This window comes from Phocoena sinus, chromosome 18, assembly GCF_008692025.1.
Source record: "Phocoena sinus isolate mPhoSin1 chromosome 18, mPhoSin1.pri, whole genome shotgun sequence".
NCBI lineage: Eukaryota > Metazoa > Chordata > Mammalia > Artiodactyla > Phocoenidae > Phocoena > Phocoena sinus.
This window is the reverse complement of record NC_045780.1, coordinates 16,759,986-16,780,280: the sequence shown is the minus strand read 5'-3', so window position 1 is coordinate 16,780,280 and position 20,295 is coordinate 16,759,986. Positions and strand designations below refer to the sequence as shown.

Here is a 20,295-nt window from a genome sequence, read left to right as displayed (position 1 = left end):
GTTGATAAATTTGCAGATGCTGAAAATGTTGAAGGTAACCTGGGGATGGACGATGGAGAAGTACTCATCTAATCGAATCTTCTGGGTTTGGAGTCCCGGGACGTACTTCTGAATGTTCACTCCAGCTTGTTTGACCCACAGCTATCCACAGAGGACACACATGAGACCACGGAAGAGACAGCAACCTGCACGTAAACTTTCCCCTAGAAATAGCATCCGTCCATGATTTGTGACTTGCTAGGGGGAAAGGGCCAGTGATGGAATAAATACCATGGAAGCAATAAATATTATTTTAAAAAGCAAATCTGCAGCTAAGCTCTGAAAGAGCAAAGAATAATTGCATGAGAGTGCCTGAAAGCACAGCATTTCTCTGACTAACAAGAAACAGAGGTTAAAGCTCTCAATGGGGATAATATTTCTTCCCTTGCTTCAGTCCTCTCTGTCTTTCTGTCTTTGTGTCTGTCTCTGTCTCTTTCTTTCTTTGGAATTAACTAATAAAGAAACCAGAAAAAACTGTAGTTGGATCTGATGCCCAGGTCTGGGTGAAGAAACTCATCATGCAGGTGGGGAGACAACTTTCGCTGCCACCTCCAGGGAACACACAGAAGGAAAAAACAAAATGAGCATCCTTTACATAAAAAGTCCAATGCCAGCCCAGGTTATCCAGAAATATTTAAATTAACTTCACTCTGTCAGGTTGCAGAAATCAACCTAGTCTTATGGAATAGTGTCATTAAATTTTTGGTTTCTATGCCCAAAACTTAAAAAGAAAGGGAGTGTTTAAGTAGATCAGAATTTTAAATGTTAATAGTAGTAATAATAATATCCTCATGGCATTGGGGAAAAGCCACAGTACATAGCTTTATAATTCCCTGGTTGTTTCATATAGGGGTGTTTGAGTTCCTTAGTTAGATCATAAATTCTCTGCAATCAGAGATGACCCTCAAGTGAGTAAACATTAGAGAATCTGTATCCAGCATCCACTGGTAGGTGAAGATTTGACTTGTCTGTGCATTCACGTAAATATCAGAGGAAATCAAAATGGCTGAAGGCATTTTAACTGATAATTTTTGGACCAATTTATTTTGCCTAACTGCCCTTTGAATGAGTCCATAATCAATTCAACTTAATCAATTTTATCCATCAATTTTATCCAAGGAAATTGATAATGACCACACTTAAATGGTCACCATCTGTCACACCTCCCACAGAACAATGGCGTGAGTGGGCACAGGCCTCTCCTCCACTTTCAAGATGCAGAAAGAGAAGCTTGGTGGAATTGAGCCATCCATGGTAGCCACAAGGAGGGGGGAGTGGTCACATTTAGAATCCCACCCTGCCATTGCTACTGTGTTCTTTTGTCTCTAGTGATTTCAGTGTCATTTCCTTTTTCTTTAATGGCAAACTTGCTCTTGCACTCACTAGTTCAAACCCCTTGGCACTGCTCCCTTCCGTGCCTATCAAGAAGATGCTGCGTTCTGGTTTCCGGAGGATGCTACAATGAAAAGGAAGGCAGTGGTCCTGCCAAGCTAAATCCTAGCTTCCCAAACCCTAGGTACTCCTCAGGGACTTGAAAGGCCCCCGCCCCCAGCCGTAAAAGACTATATGACTGGGGGCGCAGTGGTTAAGAATTCGCCTGCCAATGCAGGAGACACAGATTCGTGCCCTGGTCCGGGAAGATCCCACATGCCACGGAGCAACTAAACGCGTGCGCCACAACTACTGAGCCTGCGCTCTAGAGCCTTGGAGCCACAGTTACTGAAGCCCGTGCGCCTAGAGCCCGTGCTCCACAACAAGAGAAGCCACCGCGATGAGAAGCCCACACACAGCAACGAAGACCCAACCAGCCATAAATTAATTAATTAATTTTTTAAAAAGACTATGTGACTTACTCCTCTCCCCAGCCTATCCCCAGTTCAAGAGGGAAAGGGCCTCTTACTGATTCGTCAAATACCACATGGAAGGGAAAAGCATCGCAGAATGTCTTCTCTTCAATCCAGAGCCACTCGGGATAAATTGGTTCAAAGGTGTCCCTGAGATGCCCTGGATGGAGAAACAGAATCCCGTTCACAGGCCACTCAGGCCACCAACCCAAGAGAGTATCTTAAATGTTTCCCGGGCAAAGCGCAGTCCCCACTGCTCAGCACAAGCTCCCTCAGCGTTTCCAGATGGCCACGGCAATTCTGCTTCCAAATTAAAACAAACAGAAAACTTGCTACCAGGTTGAGAAGCCCTCCTGCCCCCTGCCAAGTTTCTGCCCGCCGCTGAAGAGTTCCCGGGCCAATTGAGTGTGTCTCGCCATGAAAACAGGGCCGGCATTGAAAAGCTGACAGCCAGACAATGAGCCCGCGCAGCACAGCGCACACGCCCGGCCGGTGTCAGGGACATTTGCCATGGAGCTTTGGAGACTGACAGTTTTGGGTGGCACATGAAAATTTAACCAACAGCCCTATTTGGCAGGGGGTAGAGATTCGAAATGGAGCCTTTTTGATATGAAAATCTCCTAGACAAAGCACGTCAATTGCATGTTTGACTCGCTTGCCATGGCTTGAGGGACTCAAAATTCAGTCCTTTGAGCCCTGCAGACCTTCTCCCAGACGCATGTCATCACAACCCACGGGGCATGACCAGGAGTCTCCAACTCCCTTCTCCCAGTGGGCCGGAGCCCCTGTTCCGACTCGGATCTTCGGTGCTGATCATGAGACCAGCTCGGCGCCAACAGGGGCACTTCTGAGAACCTAATGCCTTCATTTTGTGGGTGGAAGATGGAGGACTTAGGTTCCCCAGGAACAGAGCCAGAAATCTACTATCCTGGTTCTCGATCCAGGGTCCTTCGCACTCTTGGACACCATCATTCTTATCTACAGACTTCCGGGCCAGAAATACATCCCAGTCCCGAAGGCCTGAGGAGCTGTGGAAAATTCAGTGTTCTTGATAATATGTCAGCACTCACCCTCCTTCGCTTCAGCACAGTCACCAAAAAGGGTTGATTCCAATCCCCTCTCCAGCGGCTTCCCCTGATTACAAGGAGAAACTGCGCCTCCAAGTGACCCCCAACACAAATAAAAGGGGCAAAGGAAGACAAGTTAGAGTTTGATGTTTTAAAGTTAAAAACCGTGCCTGCCAAGTCCAAGCCCTGAAGAAATCAGTGACATCCTGATTATAGAGGACTCTGCCCATTTGTGTGCACAAAGCAATCATTCTGCTCTGAGAGCCAAGGTTGGGAGAAGAGCCCACTTACCTTTTCCAAACATGACTGTGCTTCTCACAACTTCCCAGCTGGACTTTTTCACGGGACAGAGACATTCAAATATTTCTCTTTCATCCTAAGGAAAGCTGCCTCCAGGGCCTGCAAATGGCAGGGAGAGAAGCATACAAGTCTGGTCATGTGACAGGAGATGCACGAGGATACACTGTTCCTCTGTGATGGGGCCAGAGGAACAGTGAGGCCACACAAGATGAACTTTAGCAAAACTTCATAAGCCCCCAAATTGTTATCCAATTAATCCTCATGCTGTTTCTCCACCAAAGGCAGCAAGAACTTTTTACAAAATCTCAAGGTGAGGCTGACAGGAAAATCACACAGAAACTTCTCTTCCTGTGGTTGAAGATTCTGCAGTGAAAAGACTCTGAGGTGAGCTTTGAATACTCTAAGATATAAACCTTGTGTGCTCCAGGAATCACAGACTTCTCTGGATATTCGTATGAGCTCTATGGACACAGAGAGCTGTGCACCTAATAGGTGTGGTACCTAAACAGATAACAGTCACACCGCAAGCTGCAATCGAGGCAGCCAACCACAGGCTCATGAGTTGACTCCAGATCCCCAACTGGCCCCAGCTGCACAAGTGGGCACTCAGGACTTGAAAAGTCAATTTACACCATGAGAACTGCAGAATAAGCCACCAGATTCCAAATTCCAAGGACTTTACATTGCCATTTTTTTTTTTACAGGTAAAAATGTTTCAGGCTAAGGTCCATCCCAGAGAACCAATAGAGCCACTATTGGTTCTCAACCAATAGTGACTTTGTCTCCTACCCCTTACCCTGGGGATACTTGGCAAAGTCTGGAGACATTTTTGATTGCCACAACCTGGGATGGAGGGGGAGAGCTGGGTGCTGCTAGCATCTAGTGAGTGGGCTAGGGATGCTGCTAAACACGCACAGGACCGCGCCTCATAACAAAGATTATCTGGTCCAAAATGTCAACAGCGCTGAGACTGAGAAACCCTGCCCTAAGTCCACAATTAGAAGGTCCAGTTCTTTGCATAGATTGTTCCAAGACTAGTCACTCCACCAGGAGGAACTGTGCTTTCTGAAGACACAGCACACTGGTACCTCTTGGTCTCTCTGGCTGTCCTGAGTGTCTTGTGATCCCTTTGGCTTTGCCCTTCTCATCTGTCTGTGCGACTTCTGCACGATCAGAAACACAACGTGCTCCTTCTTCCCTGTCCTCTCCTCCTCTTGATTCACGTCAAGGATATCCATGGTCACGTCAATGTCAAAGAAGTCTTTGGCCACAGCCTCAATGGTACCTGCAGCAGAAGGATACCTATTGGTGAGGGATGGCAGAAGGCAGTTGTGTCTGCAAAAATCATAAAATAATCAGGTTATACAACTTTTGATAAATATTCCAGAGTTCACCAAGCCCAGGCCCTGCATCAAGGCAGGCAGCATATGACAGATTAATAAATTAAAAAACAGTAACTTAAAAGCAGAGATTTACACACTGGATACTAAATATATCCCTCCTACTCTGATTTCTTTTTTTTTTTTTTAACATCTTTATTGGAGTATAATTGCTTTACAATGCTGTGTTAGTTTCTGCTGTATAACAAAGTGAACCAGCTATACATATACATATATCCCCATATCCCCTCCCTCTTGTGTCTCCTTCCCACCCTGCCTACCTCAACCCTCTAAGTGGTCACAAAGCACCGAGCTGGTCTCCCTGTGCTATGTGGCTGCTTCCCACTAGCTATCTGTTTTACATTTGGTAGTGTATATATGTCCATGCCACTCTCTCACTTCATCCCAGCTTACCCTTCCCCCTCCCCTTGTCCTCAAGTCCATTTTCTACGTCTGTGTCTTTATTATTCGTGTCCTGCCCCTAGGTTCTTCAGGACCTTTTTTTTTTTTTTTGGATTCCATATATGTTACCATCTCTTTCTGACTTACTTCACTCTGTATGACAGATTCTAGGTCCATCCACCTCACTACAGATAACTCAGTTTCATTTCTTTTTATGGCTGAGTAATATTCCATTGTATATATGGGCCACATCTTCTTTATCCATTCATCTGTCAAGGGACACTCTGGGTCTGGTTAAGCCACCCACATACCTGGTACGATGTGGCACAGATCACTTCTATCAGAGTAGTAATGGAGAAGCATCTTCCAGTCTGCTCCTCTCTCCACACAAAACGATGGTGCATTCATCTCCTAATTAAAAGACACAGCATATTTTTCCCAGTGGCTACAATTTCTCTAAATTATGCTTCTGAGGCTTTGTGAAACTTACTCATTACATCATGCAGAACTGCATCCCCAAACCCCCTCCAATCACATAAAAATAAAATCTACCATGGTTTCAGCCCCTAAAAGTCAGGAATTTTATATTATACCTAATCACATAACCAACTCTATATGGCAAGCACTAGCTCCATTGTAAAGAGGAGGAAACTGAACCTCAGGGAAGTTAAGGCCAAATTCATGGTAGAACATCTTGACACCCAAATGAACCTTTCTGCCATGCCATGCTGCTTCTACCTACACTCCAAGGAGTGGATGGCTGCCATTCTTGGCCTGTGACCAAGGGACCATGAGCATCTTTACTCTGAAAGATCAGGGTCTCAGAGGAATTGGCAAGTGGAGAAAAGTTCACCTCTTGTTCTGGAAGGATAATGCCATCTGTGGTGCAAAGTTGCATGTCTGGAAAATCAAGGATACATCAGAAGAGATCATCTTTCTCCAGGAATAAATGTTGACATCAAGTGTGTACCATCTCATGGTAGATTATGTCAGGACATAAGGATAAAGACTTTGCCTGGGGGAATCCCTGAGAGAAACAATGTTCTCTCCCATTTGATTAGTAAGCAGCTCAGCACCCTGGCTCACAGCTTTTGGTCTGAGTGAGAGAAGAGATTAAGGAAGTGTGTTCCTTCTGAGATTTTTGTTCTCTTCCAAAGTGGTGGTGGTAGTGGGGGCTGGAGGGGGAGTAGGGAGGAGGCGGGGAGGGGATGCTAGTTAAAATGAAGGGTTTTTTTGCCAAGTATTTATCTTTCCAAAAGCATATACAAAGAGAAGGTATGTATTTGTGTGTTTACATTTTGACTGAATCTAAAGATTTGAGGCAGCACATATAAAAAGCATATGATGAAACAGAAAATTAAGTTATTTCAAAAAATTATATCCAAACCCTACATAGCAAAAAAATAATAATAACAGAGTACAAAAGGGCTGAAATTAAAATCCACAAGCTTTTGCTACCATTTCCACCCTCACTCCTCACCCTAGCCTAGGCCACTTCCTAGACATACTTCTCAAAGTTTGTGCTTTTAATCCTTCTGGTCAATGTCTCCAACTCTCTAAATAATAAGATTATACTTTTATTTTTAAAAATTGAAATAGGGTTTTATAAAAGTGGAGAACTAGGGCAATGAGAACATAATGAGAAGTCGACCAGAGCATGGTCTTTGGAGACGGACGCACTTGGGGGTGGGTCCTGGCTCAGCCACCACAACCTGGGCAATTTGGGACAGTTACTTGACCTTTCTGGACCTCAGTTTTTTCATCTGTATAATGGGAAGAATAAGAGTACCTAATCTTAGCGGTAAGAGGATAATTCAATGTTTATACATGAGTTAGCCCAATATCTGTCTCATAATTGGCCCTCAAATGAAGGTTCGCTAAAAAATAACAAGATTAAAGGCACAGTTAAAACCAGAAATATAAGCCTTAAGGTACTGCCAAATTACTAGAGACAGACATAAAGAAAAAGTCAGGTTTATCTTACTGTATTTTTGCCTAAAGAGATAATCTATAAACTTTTGTCCAGTAGAAAGTACTATACAACAATCAGATATCATTGCACGTATTTTATTTCAGCTTGTGTGTGTGTGTAGTATATTTATATATTTTATTTATCTCATTATGTGCAAAATGTCCTTACTGACCCCAGAGAAATTCTAGCCTATTGCTTCTCTAACACTGGTTTTAGCATATGAAGGAATGACTATCAGAGGAGGGGTAGCAGGAGTAGGCATAAAAACAATGGACTTGGGACTTCAGAACCTTGGTTCCTTTCATCTTATTCCTAAGAATGACAATAATATTGTGAGAACAATATCTGGAACATAAAAGAGATTCCACAATATTTTTATTTAATGAATAAAAAAATATTAATATCTTCTCCAGAACTGTGACTTAAAATATTAGCCCAATTTTCAAATGAAAGATATGATATTTATAATACTATGGAAGATGACTTAAGGGCCTTAATTGTATTTCTTTCCATAGTAATTATAGTGCTTTAGCAGAGAAATTTAAAAGGAAGTTGCCATATGAATTATTGTAATTTTAAGACTGGCCATACAGAAAAGAGAGGAAGAAAACATAAAGGAAGGAAGTTATTAAACATGGAATGCCTTATCTGGACTGATTACAATGCTAGAGATTTCTACATGTAATCTCCTGTAATCCACACATCACTATGGAGTAAATTTTTTTTCCTATTCATTCCTTTTTGTCTCTCTGTGTGTCCAATGCCTAAAAAGTACTTGGCACATAGTAGGAACTCAATACATATTTATTAAACAAATAAGTGAAAAAAAATTGAAGACCAGAGAGGGCAAGTAACTTGCCCAAGATCACACAGCTAGGAAGCTGCAGAGCTGGTCAGACAGCATCATAGGCTCATGTGACCCCACAGCCAGGGCTCTCTTCACTCCCTCTTCCTGAGTAGTTCACATGATAACAGGACGGATCCGACTACTCATCCTACTTGAAGTCAATTAAGTCACCAAGCCTCTTATTCCTTCCTTGAAAATTGGAGGAAATAACTGTTTTCCCATTTAACACCTATGAGGATACATTGTGGTTCATGAGGCACTTTCACATTCATGATCCCACTTTCTCCTCATGACTACCCGTCAAGGGTAGTTATGAGCATTCAATATAGAAACGGTGAAGAAACAGCTTAGCAAACTCTGAAGGGCCCTAGAAACAAATATTAACTATTTTATATAAAATAATAAACTATTATTATGATATGTGCAAGTGCCACTTTGCCTTTTCAATGAAGCATTTTCTTTTTTAAAAAAGAAAAGGGAGTCTGGCCATTTAAATTTCCAATGATCTCTACAAACAAGAAAACCAAGGACTGAACTCCAGAAGGACATATCCCAGTAGGGAAATTAGTTTAGCACCTCAGGCAGTCACTTCGTGGGTTAATCAGAGTTGGATGGTTTCCGATTCCAGCTCTTGGCCCTGTCAAGTCTTTCCTTCTAATATATGAATAAATGAATCTGGCTGCACAAGTTATTTATCAGCTCCTTCCAGGCCAGGAAACCTGAGGAGAGATTTTGCAAATCCACTGAAACCTGACTGGCTCCCAGCCTTTGTTCCCATTGTGATCAATCTTCTGGATTTAATGTCAACCCCCCCACCAGCCGCCATCAGAATAGGCCCTCCCCCATCACAAAGGCGACCTCTCCAGCTTGCCCTGCTTTGATTCTTGCCGGCCAGTTTATAAAAATGGGCAACAGGTTTTCATTTTCCATTCCTTCCCCCAGAGAACTCAGCCCACCGACGCCGCGTACCGAGCATGCCACAGGCCCCTGGCAACTGCACCCTCTTGGGGGAGGCGGTGAGATGGCCCAGAGCTGCTAGAGTCACCTGCTTCTTCTCAGGGCCAGCAAGATCAGACCTAGATAGGCTTACCTGATAAGGGAGCGCCAGGTAACTCTGGAGGGCATCTAGGTTTTCAATAAACTCCGTGAGAGGGGCTTCCCTGGTGGCGCAGTGGTAGGGGATGCGCCTGCTGATGCAGGGGGCGCGGGTTCCTGCCCCGGTCTGGGAGGATCCCACGTGCCGCGGAGCGGCTGGGCCCGTGAGCCATGGCTGCTGAGCCTGCGCGTCTGGAGCCTGTGCTCCGCGGCGGGAGAGGCCACAGCAGTGAGAGGCCCGCGAACCGCAAAAACAAACAAACAAACAAAATAATAAAATAAACTCCGTGAGATTTCCTCCCAGTGTCCGTAACATCCTGTCATCGCCAGACATCTTGCAGGATTTAAAGACGTATTTCCCAAAGAGTTTCAGAATGGCTTCCATGGAGACACCTGTGGGATCCAAAATAAAAGCACCGGCCAGGTATTCATTCGCTTCCAAAGGGTTGCAATCCAAGCTCTGTGATACGTTTCTGAATTCTCTCTAAGGCTTCACTTTCCTCATCAGTAAATGCCAATAATACCATTGAGGTCACGGGGCCACCACGAGAAGCCCCGTGCAGACTGGCATCTAGTAGGTGCTCGTTAAATTGGTGAGTCCCCCCCAATCCTACCCTGGTCTTTTCCATGGCTCCCATGGCAGAAATTTCTCTAGAATCCAGAAGGGGGTTCAAAGCTGTCAGTTTCCTGTGACAATGTCTCCTGCCATCTTTAGACATCTTTGAACACAATGGCCATTAAGTGAACTAAAAAGTTATCTCTGAGAAATAATTAATATTGCAACTGAAAAACAATACCAACAAATTCATACTATATCAATTGAGCCAGAAGAGGATACCAAATATTTGCAGTGGTTTCCCCTTTCTCTCTCATCTCCTCAGCATCCTAGACTTCTGTTTTTTTTATAAGACCAATTATGCAAATATTTATTTTTAGGATCTTTATATGCTATTTACTCTTTTTTTATATACAGCAGGTTCTTATTACTTATCTATTTTAAACATACCAGTGTATACATGTCAATCCCAATCTCCCGATTCATCCCACCACCACCCCCCCACCGCTTTCCCCCCTTGGTGTCCATACGCTTGTTCTTTACGTCAGTGTCTCTATTTCTGTCTTACGAACCGATTCATCTGTACCATTTTTCTAGATTCCACATATATGCGTTAATATATGATATTTCTTTTTTTCTTTCTGACTTACTTCACTCTGTATGACAATCTCTAGGTCCAACCATGTCTCTAGTCTTCTTTTCAGGGCAGTTTTTACATTACATCCTCCACAGAAATTTCTCTGACTATCCTACATCACACTGACTTCTCCCTTCCTAAGTGCTGCATTTTTCTTTTCTACCTAACTGTATGGTATTTCTGAAGGGCAGTGACCTCACACTACATGTTTTCTGAGCTGGACACAAAGTGGGTGCATGAGAAATCCCTGGGGGTAGGTTTTCGGTGTGAGCGGGGCTATTGCCCCATCTGCTCTGCTGGACTAGATTGCGTGCCATCATTTGCTTTATGGAGGGGCATGGAGTGTTTTTAAAGAATTCTTTTTATAGTTCCTGAAACAGTCATTAATCGATGTTATTTTACTCAGTGCTTGCCGAAATCTTGTAAAAGAGATCACCTTATTAACATGTCCCCTTTTTCACAGGAGAGACCGTGGAGGCTGACAGTCACCTATGTGAATTGACCTAAATTACCCAGGGTGGCAGAGGCTCTAACTCTAAATGTGGTGCTTTTTGTGCCATATCCCACAGCCTCTGGAGCAGCAGTTAGAGAGAAAAGGGGTCTCCCCCCAAGGTAGGGGCTGCTTATAGGTTTTCATTATTGATACAGGAGACAGCACATCCATTCTCTGTGAGAGAACACTGTCTTATTTAGGCTGGTGTGGTGAATCACGATAGGTGGTGTGGTGAATCACAATAGGTACTGAGGGCTGGGAGAAAGTCTGGAATACCCAGGCTGATGGGAGACCTGCCAGATTCACAGTCACCAGAATCCGTGGCTGGACCCTTGCAGGTTCTATGAGGCTCCGGCTGGGCCTAGAATTCACAAGTGGCTTTCAGCTCTCCAATTCCTACGCTCTCCAGGACCAATTCCTACGGGAGCGGCAAAGGATCCGAGGAGGTCTGGGCACTTTCCAGCCTCTCCTTGCTTCCTAGGATGGCCTGAGCAGCAGCTTTCCTACAGCTCGTTGTTCATAGCCAGACTGTTGGACAGATCATCGTTCTGCAAGCTGAGCAGAGCGTCCCCACTGAGTTGGTCAGGTCTCATCGGAGATGAATTATGTATACGTTCCCAAAATGTATTAGCCAGGTCTTCAGGATCCAAACGAAGCTTGGACGGTAGGGTGGGTGTGGCATGTGGCTTATGTTAATTGCCTCTGCCGGGTTCTCTGCTCGTGGGTCCATCCCTAGCTGGATGCAGGCAGGTTTGTCTATAACAGCAATCAAGAGCCACCTGCTAACTCCCAAGGGAACTGGAATAATAAATTCCACTCCTGTCTTTTCCAGTGCTGATGAGCAGCCCCTGGGAGGAGAACTCCTGAAAAGTACATGGACATGTGTGGAATTGTTCCTTCCTCTTTCCTCCTTCCACCCCTCCTTTCCTGCTAAATCTAGCTTGTTCAAGCTGAGGAAGAAGAAAAAAACAAACAAAAAAAACAGCTGTGCTGCACATCCCCTAGGCTGGAGCTCTGAGCAGGTGCATCCTGTAACCTGCTGGGAAAGTACAATCCCAGAGGCCTCCCCATCCCAGGGACCTCTCTCAGGTGGACTGGGCTGTCTGCAAGACCAGCAAAGTTGTATTAAAGTGGCAGTGGCAGCCTTGTGTAGAAAGACTGTCTGCTTGACCTTTAGGTCTATAAACATATAAAAATCCATGAAGTTTCTTGTTCCAGACACTGGTTATTTTGTCTCTGGGCACCCAGCTCTGTTCATAGGAAGGACATCTGGCGGAGTGGCCGACTCTTCCTTAAACAAGCATCTTGGGTTTGGGTGTGGTCTTTTCCTTCCGTGCTGGGTTTGGGGCTTCCTGTGGGATTTGTAGTTGAGAATGCTTGTCCAGCAAAGGACAAAGGTCACTTTTCAAAACCAACACCTGAAGAGTGTAGTTACACAGTTTCCCCTCAGTGAACTTAGGATTCCACGAGCTTTCTAAGTCACAGGGGGTCAGAAATATATAGGAAATGCCAAGAAAATGCAAGACAGAATGAAACACAAATCGTAGATGCCTTAGCATATTTTTTGATAGTGCAAAGGAAAGTCTATAGCATGCTTAGTATTCTATCTTTTGTGTAGCAAATAAGGGGAAATAAAGAAATATCCATCTATCTACTTATTTGTACAAAAATAAACACAAGAGACTATTGAGACTGTTAATCTACAGGGCACTGGGAATGGGTAGAAATGTTAGAATGGTTATGGAGAGTGTGTGTATGCAGGTGGTGGGGAACTTATCTGAGTGTAACTTTTTGCAGAGTTCTGGTTTGCAGAATCATGTTAATGATTCATATGCTTAAATTAAAGAAAATAAGAGCAATAAGGATAGGGAAAACTCTAATATGGAATACAAACAGAAACATAATTAACAAAACAGTATTTCAACAGAACAGTTCTGAATAACCTAATTGCCCAAGAAAAAAATAACCCAGTAAAATTTGAACATAGTATTTAGACTTTCTCTTTAGGCTAAAGAAAAAACAAAATTTAAACAAATATTTGACTGTAGCGAGTAGGCTTCCTTCTCACAGCAGTATGGGTCAGCAATTCTGAAACGATTTTCTAAACACTCAAGGATGAAACCTGTAAGTAAACACGTGGTAAATGATGGGAAGCAGCTTTCTCATTATGCGAGAAAGAAGACTAGAATGAAGCTTGTGGTGTAGGTTAGGAAATCTATCCTAAGAAGACCACAAAACCCATCACAGTTTCAGATAGATGGATAGAAAGGAAGAAAGAGAGGGAGGAAGACGACAGATAGATGGATGGTGTGTGTGTGTGTGTGTGTGTGTGTGTGTGTGTGTGTGTGTGTTCAGGGTTCCTTGGAGAAATGGCAGATTTCACGGCTGGGGCAGGAAAATGATAAGTTTATAACATCTTGTCACACCAGAAAGTAAAGAAGTGATCAAAGAATGATGGGGGAGGGAGGGTGGGAGGGGGACACAAGAGGGAAGGGATATGGGGATATATGTATACATATAGCTAATTCACTTTGCTATACAGCAGAAACGAACACAACATTGTAAAGCAATTATACTCCAATAAAGATGCTAAAAAAAAAAATAAGAATGATGGGGACATGTCAAGGACACAAGGACCAGCTTGGAGGGGCTCTAACTGGCTAAATCTTAGAGAATTTGAGCATCAAAATAATTAAAGGATTACAACCTACTAAAAAATGAGTCAAGCGTTCACACTGGGATGGATGGATAGATAGATGAATAAATAGATAGATAGGGAAAATTCTTCCTTATAGTAGAAATTCAACTAATAAATGTAAAAGAAATGATATACTTAGAAAATCACCATTTGGCCACTCTTATAATTTATATTAATTCAGATAAGAATCACCAATGAATACTAAAATTAGGGAAGGAGAAGTTTGAGAAACAGCAAGATAATATACATAGTCTGAAAGTATCTTCTCACAAGATACTAATTTCAAAGGGGAAAGATAACTTTACAGTGGAGAAACCTGGCAGATTCCATATTAACTAAGCAATCAAAGTTAACAGCAATAATGGGACAAATCGACATAAGATGCCTCCTGATACAATGAACTGGGAAGGAAAAAACATTACTCTGTGGTCTTTCCACCAAGAAAGCATAGCTTGAATTGAATCATGAGAAGATATCAGCTAATCCTGAGTTGAGGGGCATGCTACAAAATAGCTGACCAGAACTTTGCCAAAGAAGGACTTGGGGACTGTTCCAGACTGCAGAAAGCCAAAGAAATGTGACAACTGACATGATCCAGGGTTTTCTTTTGTCCTACAGGTCATTACTGGGAAAGCTGGAAAAATCTCAATGAAATCTGTAGATGAGATAATAGCACCGTATCAGTGTTCACTTCCTGAGTCTGATAGTTGTACTGTAGGTACTTAAGAGAACTTTTAGGGCTTCCCTGGTGGCGCAGTGGTTGAGAGTCCGCCTGCCGATGCAGGGGACACGGGTTCGTGCCCCGGTGTGGGAGGATCCCACATGCCGCGGAGCGGCTGGGCCCGTGAGCCATGGCCACTGAGCCTGCGCGTCCGGAGCCTGTTGCTCCGCAACGGCAAAAAAAAAAAAAAAAAAAAAAAAGAGAGAACTTTTAGGGATAAAGAGACATCATTTTCTTAACACACCAACGATTCAGGAAAAATATAGAGATATAGATATAGAGAGAAGGATAGAGCCAACATGGTAAAATGTTAACATTTGGGGAATATAGATGAAGAGCCTATGGCAATCCTTTGTACTATTCTTACAAACCTTCTGTGAGTTTGAAATTATGTCAAAGTAAAAAGGTTTTTCCGATTGTCCTGAAAAGACCTTAGGAAGTCTAATATAAGAAGACCACAGTTATCCACAGCCAGCTGAGATACGGCTGGGTCCTGGGCCTCTGTAATACTCTGAATTTTGAATTTTGCTAGGTATAATCAGGGTATTATGATCATGCTTTAAAATGTCTTTATGTTGTTAGAGACTCATACTGAAATATTTACAGGTACAATTATGGGAAACCTGAGATTCACTTTAAGACTTTCCAGCAAGAACAAAACCAGAAAAAAGGGTAGAGGAACCAGAGAGATGAAACGAGATTGGTGAAATAGGAATAATGATTGAAGCTGGGTGAAGGGTATGTGGGCTTCAGTGTATAATTCTCTCGACTTTAGTGTATGTGTGAAAATTCTATTAAAAAGTGGGTTTGTTTCTTTTTTTTTAATAGAAGACTTCTTCGATGGCAGGGAAATAAGTGTCACAAAGCATCTGTGCTTGGCTTCCCAGGAGAGCTGTAGAGCCTTCTGGGGAGTTTTTCAATTGGAATGATGTATAAACTCAAACTTTCTGACTTAACAAGCTTGACTCTTTGGCGTCACCAGGAAATGTTTACTAATTGCTGGGCGACAGCTCAAGGGAATGGAGAGAGCAGAGGTAGGCTGTGCAGGGCAGCGGGAGGGGACACCTGCTAAGGCTCAGTGGGGGCCCCAGAGCCACTGCTGCCCACGCTGGGCCTTCTGGGCAAAGGGCTGCTCAGGGCTGGACTGCTCACGACCCTTGCCTGCTTCCCACCACCCAGAGACAGGCAACAAGAGCTACTCCTCATGGTGACCCACCTGAGGCACCCAGAAAAGCATGTGCTCTTCCACAAGACGGGAGTGATTGCCACACATTTTTGAGAGTTTTCTATTGAAAATGGGTCTTTTTTTCCCCAAAGCTTTGGTTTCCAAAAGAATAAGTTTTAGGTATCAGGAAAGAACTATTCATCTAGAGTACTCTCCTTCTCAAATAATATATGGCTTTAGCCAGGCACGAGATAACCAGTGGGGAAATCTTCTGTGAGGAGATAGAGGCCTTTAAGAAACGGAGAAGGGAACTTCCGTGGTGGTCCAGTGGTTAAGACTCCATGCTTCCATTGCGGGGGGCACGGGTTCGATCCCTGGTCGGGGCACTAAGATCCTGCATGCCACACAGTGTGGCCAAAAAAAAAGGAGAAAAAGAAAAGGAGAGGAACAGCTGCCCATGTTGATACCATACATTGCAAGAAGGAAACAGACTCTGAATTGGGAGGGCTGGGTTCCAGGTGCAGCAATAAGTTGATCAGGCAATAGAGAAAAGGGAGCTGGGAAATGGATGCAGGCAGCTCAGGTGGGAGACCCTTTGCAGCCAGGGCGCAGTCTCACTCATGCCTGGTATAAGCTGCCAGCTTCCTGGTGAGCTTTGAAACAGAGACGTTGGCCCAACTAGGGGTCCACCGGGTAGTCTCAGTGGACCCGCTTTGCTGGTCCACTGAGAGAGAGGGGGCTGCTTTGCTGAGCACCCACTCTGTGGTAGGCACTTTGCTTACATTACTGGACACCATCTTTAGGATAACCATCCAAGGTAGGTGCTATAGGTACCAGCGATGTTTACCGATGGGGAATTTGCCCCCAGGTTACCCTATTAGGAGACGATACAGCCAGGGGACTCACCCAGGGCTCGCTGATTCCAAAGCCCTCACCAGAGATCTCATGCCCACCCAGCCAACTGCCCCTCCCCCCCACAGGCTGCAGCGATGGCCTTGGAGCCAGGACACCTGAGTTCCAGCTCCATTTTTGGTTGGTTGCAGGGTTTGGGTTGCTTATCCTACCTCAGAGGGTCACAGTAAAGATCAAATATGATAAGGCCTGATTTGAGGACTTTGGAAAAGTTTATGTTGTTACTCTTCTTTTTACAGAGGTAGGTGCAGAGAAGGCTTGCTGCCATTTGCCGATGGCTAACTGTTGAAATGCGTTTCACTACTGGTTTCTTAGCGAGCAAAGTCTAGACAGGCACGACTGTGTCCAATGGCTGTTGTGTGTTGTTTTGAATTTTGTCACTTCAGATCACTAATAACCCACTTACAGACTAAGTAGGCACTTATTCATATACAGAACAATTCTTATGCAAGGCTCAACCTGCCATCTGGTCCCATCCTGAATTATGCTAATTAGAAAGCACAGAGCTATGCAGTGGCAGAGTGGTCTGGAAAAGTCCCAACAATTGCTTAAAGGTAGAGAAACGGCATTCTGGAGCCCACTTGGAAGGCAAAGCACTAACGAGTGGTAATAGAGCGTGCTTTTTTCTTTGTCTAAGGGAAGAGTTTGCCTCAAGTGACGAGTGTCTTTTATTAAACAGTGAAATGCCCTTCCTGCAGACTTCTTTCCTTCGGCAGGGATTTGCTCTCTCTGATTCACGGGAGATAGATGTTAGACATGATAGATAGAAAGATAGATGATAGATAGATAGAAAGATAGATAGATGATAGATAGATAGGCAGGTAGATGTACAACCAGGGCACTCACCCAGGTCTATCATTCCAAAGCCTTTGCTAGAGACGTAGTCAGTCTATATATCTATATCTGTATCTATATCTGTATCTATTTCTATCAATAGATAGATAGTGGGGAGGGGGAGGGGTGAGTTTTGACAGGGCGAGAGAGAGTCATGGACATATACACACTAACAAACGTAGTAAGGTAGATAGCTGGGGGGAAGCAGCCGCAAGGCACAGGGATATTAGCTCGGTGCTTTGTGACAGCCTGGAAGGGTGGGATGGGGAGAGTGGGAGGGAGGGAGACGCAAGAGGGAAGACATATGGGAACATGTGTGTATGTATAGCTGATTCACTTTGTTATAAAGCAGAAACTAACACACCATTGTAAAGCAATTATACCCCAATAAAGATGTTTAAAAAAAAAAAAAAAAAAAAAAAAAAAAAAAAAAAAATAGATAGATAGATGTGGAGAGAAACTACACAGCCTATGCTTCCCAGGGCCATCCTGTCTCCAAGTCTCAAGCATGTGTTTACTCAGATTTGAATCTCAACTTTTGATCTGAAAAATGCATTCACTGTTCTTATATACCATTTCAGGGATAGGTCAACAGATGTCGTTGAGATAAACAAGAAGAAAACACCCTTCTGATTTTCAAAGCTGGACAGATAGAAATCACAGCGGTAGACTTTGGCCTTTGGTAGAAAGGCGGTGTGAGTCAGACCACACATTGTTCTATAAACTTGTTGCTGCCCCTGAACGTATTAGTTGGTTTGGAACTGTGAATACACTGGGGCAGGTGTGTGACGGGGTCTCTCTGCTAAAGGTACTGCTACACCACATGGTGTCCACAATCATACATAGTTACAAAAACAGCCTGGGCATGATATTAGACGTATGTAGCATTTCTTTCTGGACATATAAAAACATTAGATTCCGGTACTGGTCTGTCAGGGCTGCCTTAACTACATACTGTAGACTGGAGGGCTTTGGACTTCTGGCCTCCACAACTATGGGAGAATAAATTTCTGTTGTTTGAAGCCACCCAGCTTGTGGTACTTTGTTAAGGCAGCCCTAGGAAATTAATACAGAGGGAAGGAAGGGAGGAGATTTTTTTGAGAACTTATTATACACCAGGTACCACATTTGGTATATTCCACATACATTATCTCATTTAATCCTCAAAACAACTCTGAAGGGTAGATCTTATAATTATTCTCATTTGAACAGTGAGAAAACTATGACGGAATAAGTTAGTTGTCCTCGGTCCTTAAACTAGAAAGCCAAAGAGCTATCGTCTCTCTTTGTCCTGTAGCTGTGCCCCTTAGTGCCTGGGGAGTGAGCAAGTTAATATAATAACCCATCCCTTGCTGATATATCCAGGAGTACATGTGCATTGTAAATGGGACCATCCATATATTGTCCCCCCAGTTATGACCCTGTCAATGGCATTTTAGTGTCTGGGCAGATGGCAAGATGTCCCATGGCAGAGCAGATGAGGGAGAATGGCCCTCAGCACCCCACAGAGCACACCATGTCCATTTCCAGAGAAACACAGTGGGATTCTCAGTGCTGTTCTTTCTGACAGCCAGAAGTCATTGTGACGATCTATTTCAAAGATACAACAACATCTGTCAGAGACAACATCGAGGTCAAATACGACAGTGGTGTTGCAGATGACGAAACTCAGTGTTGCTCACAATTTTTGCCCATAAGACGCATAAGGTTACTCAAATGGAAAGGGTGAGTTACCAGGTTGGGGTGGGTCTGAAATCCAATACGACTGCAGTCCTTACAGGAAGAGGGAAATTTGGACCTAGAGACATAGACACACAGGGCAAAGTGGCCATGTGAAGACAGAAGCAGAGATTGGAAGTACGCCGTCACAAGGAACACCTGGGGTCACCAGGACCTGGAAGAGGAAGGATGCTTCCCTAGAACCTTCAGAGGGAGCTTGGCCCTGCTGGCAACTTGATCTCACACTTCGGGGCCCTGAGCTATGATAGAATAAATTTCTGTTGTTGAAGCCGCCCAGTTAGGAGTACAGTTGATGCTCATTATTTGTAGATCCGTATTTGCAAATTTACCTACTCCCTAAAGTGTGCTTGTAACCCCCAAATCAATACTCATCAGAGCTTCCGTGGTCATTCGTGGATGTGTACAGAGCAGGGAAAAAAGTGAGCCACCGAACATGCATGTTTCTGGCTAAGGTCACAGGAGGCAATGCTCTGCGTTCTGGACTCGGTTCTCAGATTATAAACAAGTGTCCTCTCGGCAACCTATGCAGTACTACGTTTTTGCATTTTTGTTCTTTCTGTTGGTCTGCTGTTTAAAATGCTCCAAAGCATGGTGCTGAAGTGCTGTCCAGTGTCCTAAGCACAGGAAGGCTGTGATGTGCCTTACAGAGAAAATACATGCCTTAGGTAAGCTTCATTCAGGCACGAGTTACAGCGCTGTTGGCCGTGAGTTCAATGTTAATGAATCAACAATACATATGGAAAAATGTGTCTTTAAACAGATACACACACAAAATAAGATTATGTATTTATGAGTTATGCAAATGAAAATGGTTGTGGCCAGAGGCTCTCAGGAACCTGACCTTATCTTTCCTATAGGAACAATGGCCCAGTATTTGCTAATTCAGTCTTTGTAAACTTTACAGACCAGAACTACCGCAAATAATGAGAACTGAACATACTTTGCTACAGCAGCCCCAGGAAGCCAAAAAAAAGCCCTATTCAGACTTACCAAGAACCTTGCAAGCCTCTTGGATGAGCTTAATGGTGATGACGTCATCATACACTGTGTAAGTCATGAAGGCATCCTGCACTTCTGCAGAAGCTCTGAAAGATAGATCAAGGTGCAATGGAAATCCAGCAACTGGAGCTTTGCCCCAGGAATATATCCACCGACCCAGCAAGATATAGAAAGAACATTCCTGATCATAAGGGATGGGAAGCATTAGAGTGTTTGGGTGTCAGCTCTTCAAAGAAGCCTTCCCTGGAGCCCAGTTTGGATCAAGAGCTCCCTTCTTGAGTACCCACAGCAGGCTATGAGTTTCCCCAGCTTCTATCCAGATTATTGGTCTTACCCTCTAGACTGGGTTCCTTGATTGTGACTTTTATTGTGACACCTTTGAAGACCCTGCAGACGGCACTGTGCTTGGCATGTGTTAAGAACCTAATACATGGTAGTGAACTTGGAGCTCTGTGGTCATGGAGCCTCCTTCTCTGAAGCAGGTAGAGTAGCTCACGGTTTTACACTGTGCTTGGCTGGGTTGTAGGAGTTACTGCTGGACTTTGGTCTTGCGACAGCTAACCAGACCTGGTGAAGAGAGGCTTAACCTGGGAGT

The 20,295-nt window shown here is 43.9% G+C and overlaps 1 protein-coding gene across 1 annotated transcript in view; it reads right to left on the bottom strand.

The window, feature by feature from the left end:
* LOC116742926 (guanylate cyclase soluble subunit beta-2-like) overlaps positions 1 to 19,782 on the bottom strand; it is a 39,200-nt gene extending 19,418 nt beyond the window's left edge. Inside the window, 9 exon segments of the mRNA XM_032610884.1 lie at positions 3 to 141; positions 1,940 to 2,043; positions 3,242 to 3,301; positions 3,304 to 3,349; positions 4,339 to 4,535; positions 5,343 to 5,442; positions 8,941 to 9,010; positions 9,230 to 9,338; positions 19,692 to 19,782. Coding sequence (XP_032466775.1) covers positions 3 to 141; positions 1,940 to 2,043; positions 3,242 to 3,301; positions 3,304 to 3,349; positions 4,339 to 4,535; positions 5,343 to 5,442; positions 8,941 to 9,010; positions 9,230 to 9,338; positions 19,692 to 19,758 — 892 coding nt within the window. The 5' untranslated portion in view covers positions 19,759 to 19,782.
* Between the last annotated feature and the right edge of the window lie 513 nt (positions 19,783 to 20,295).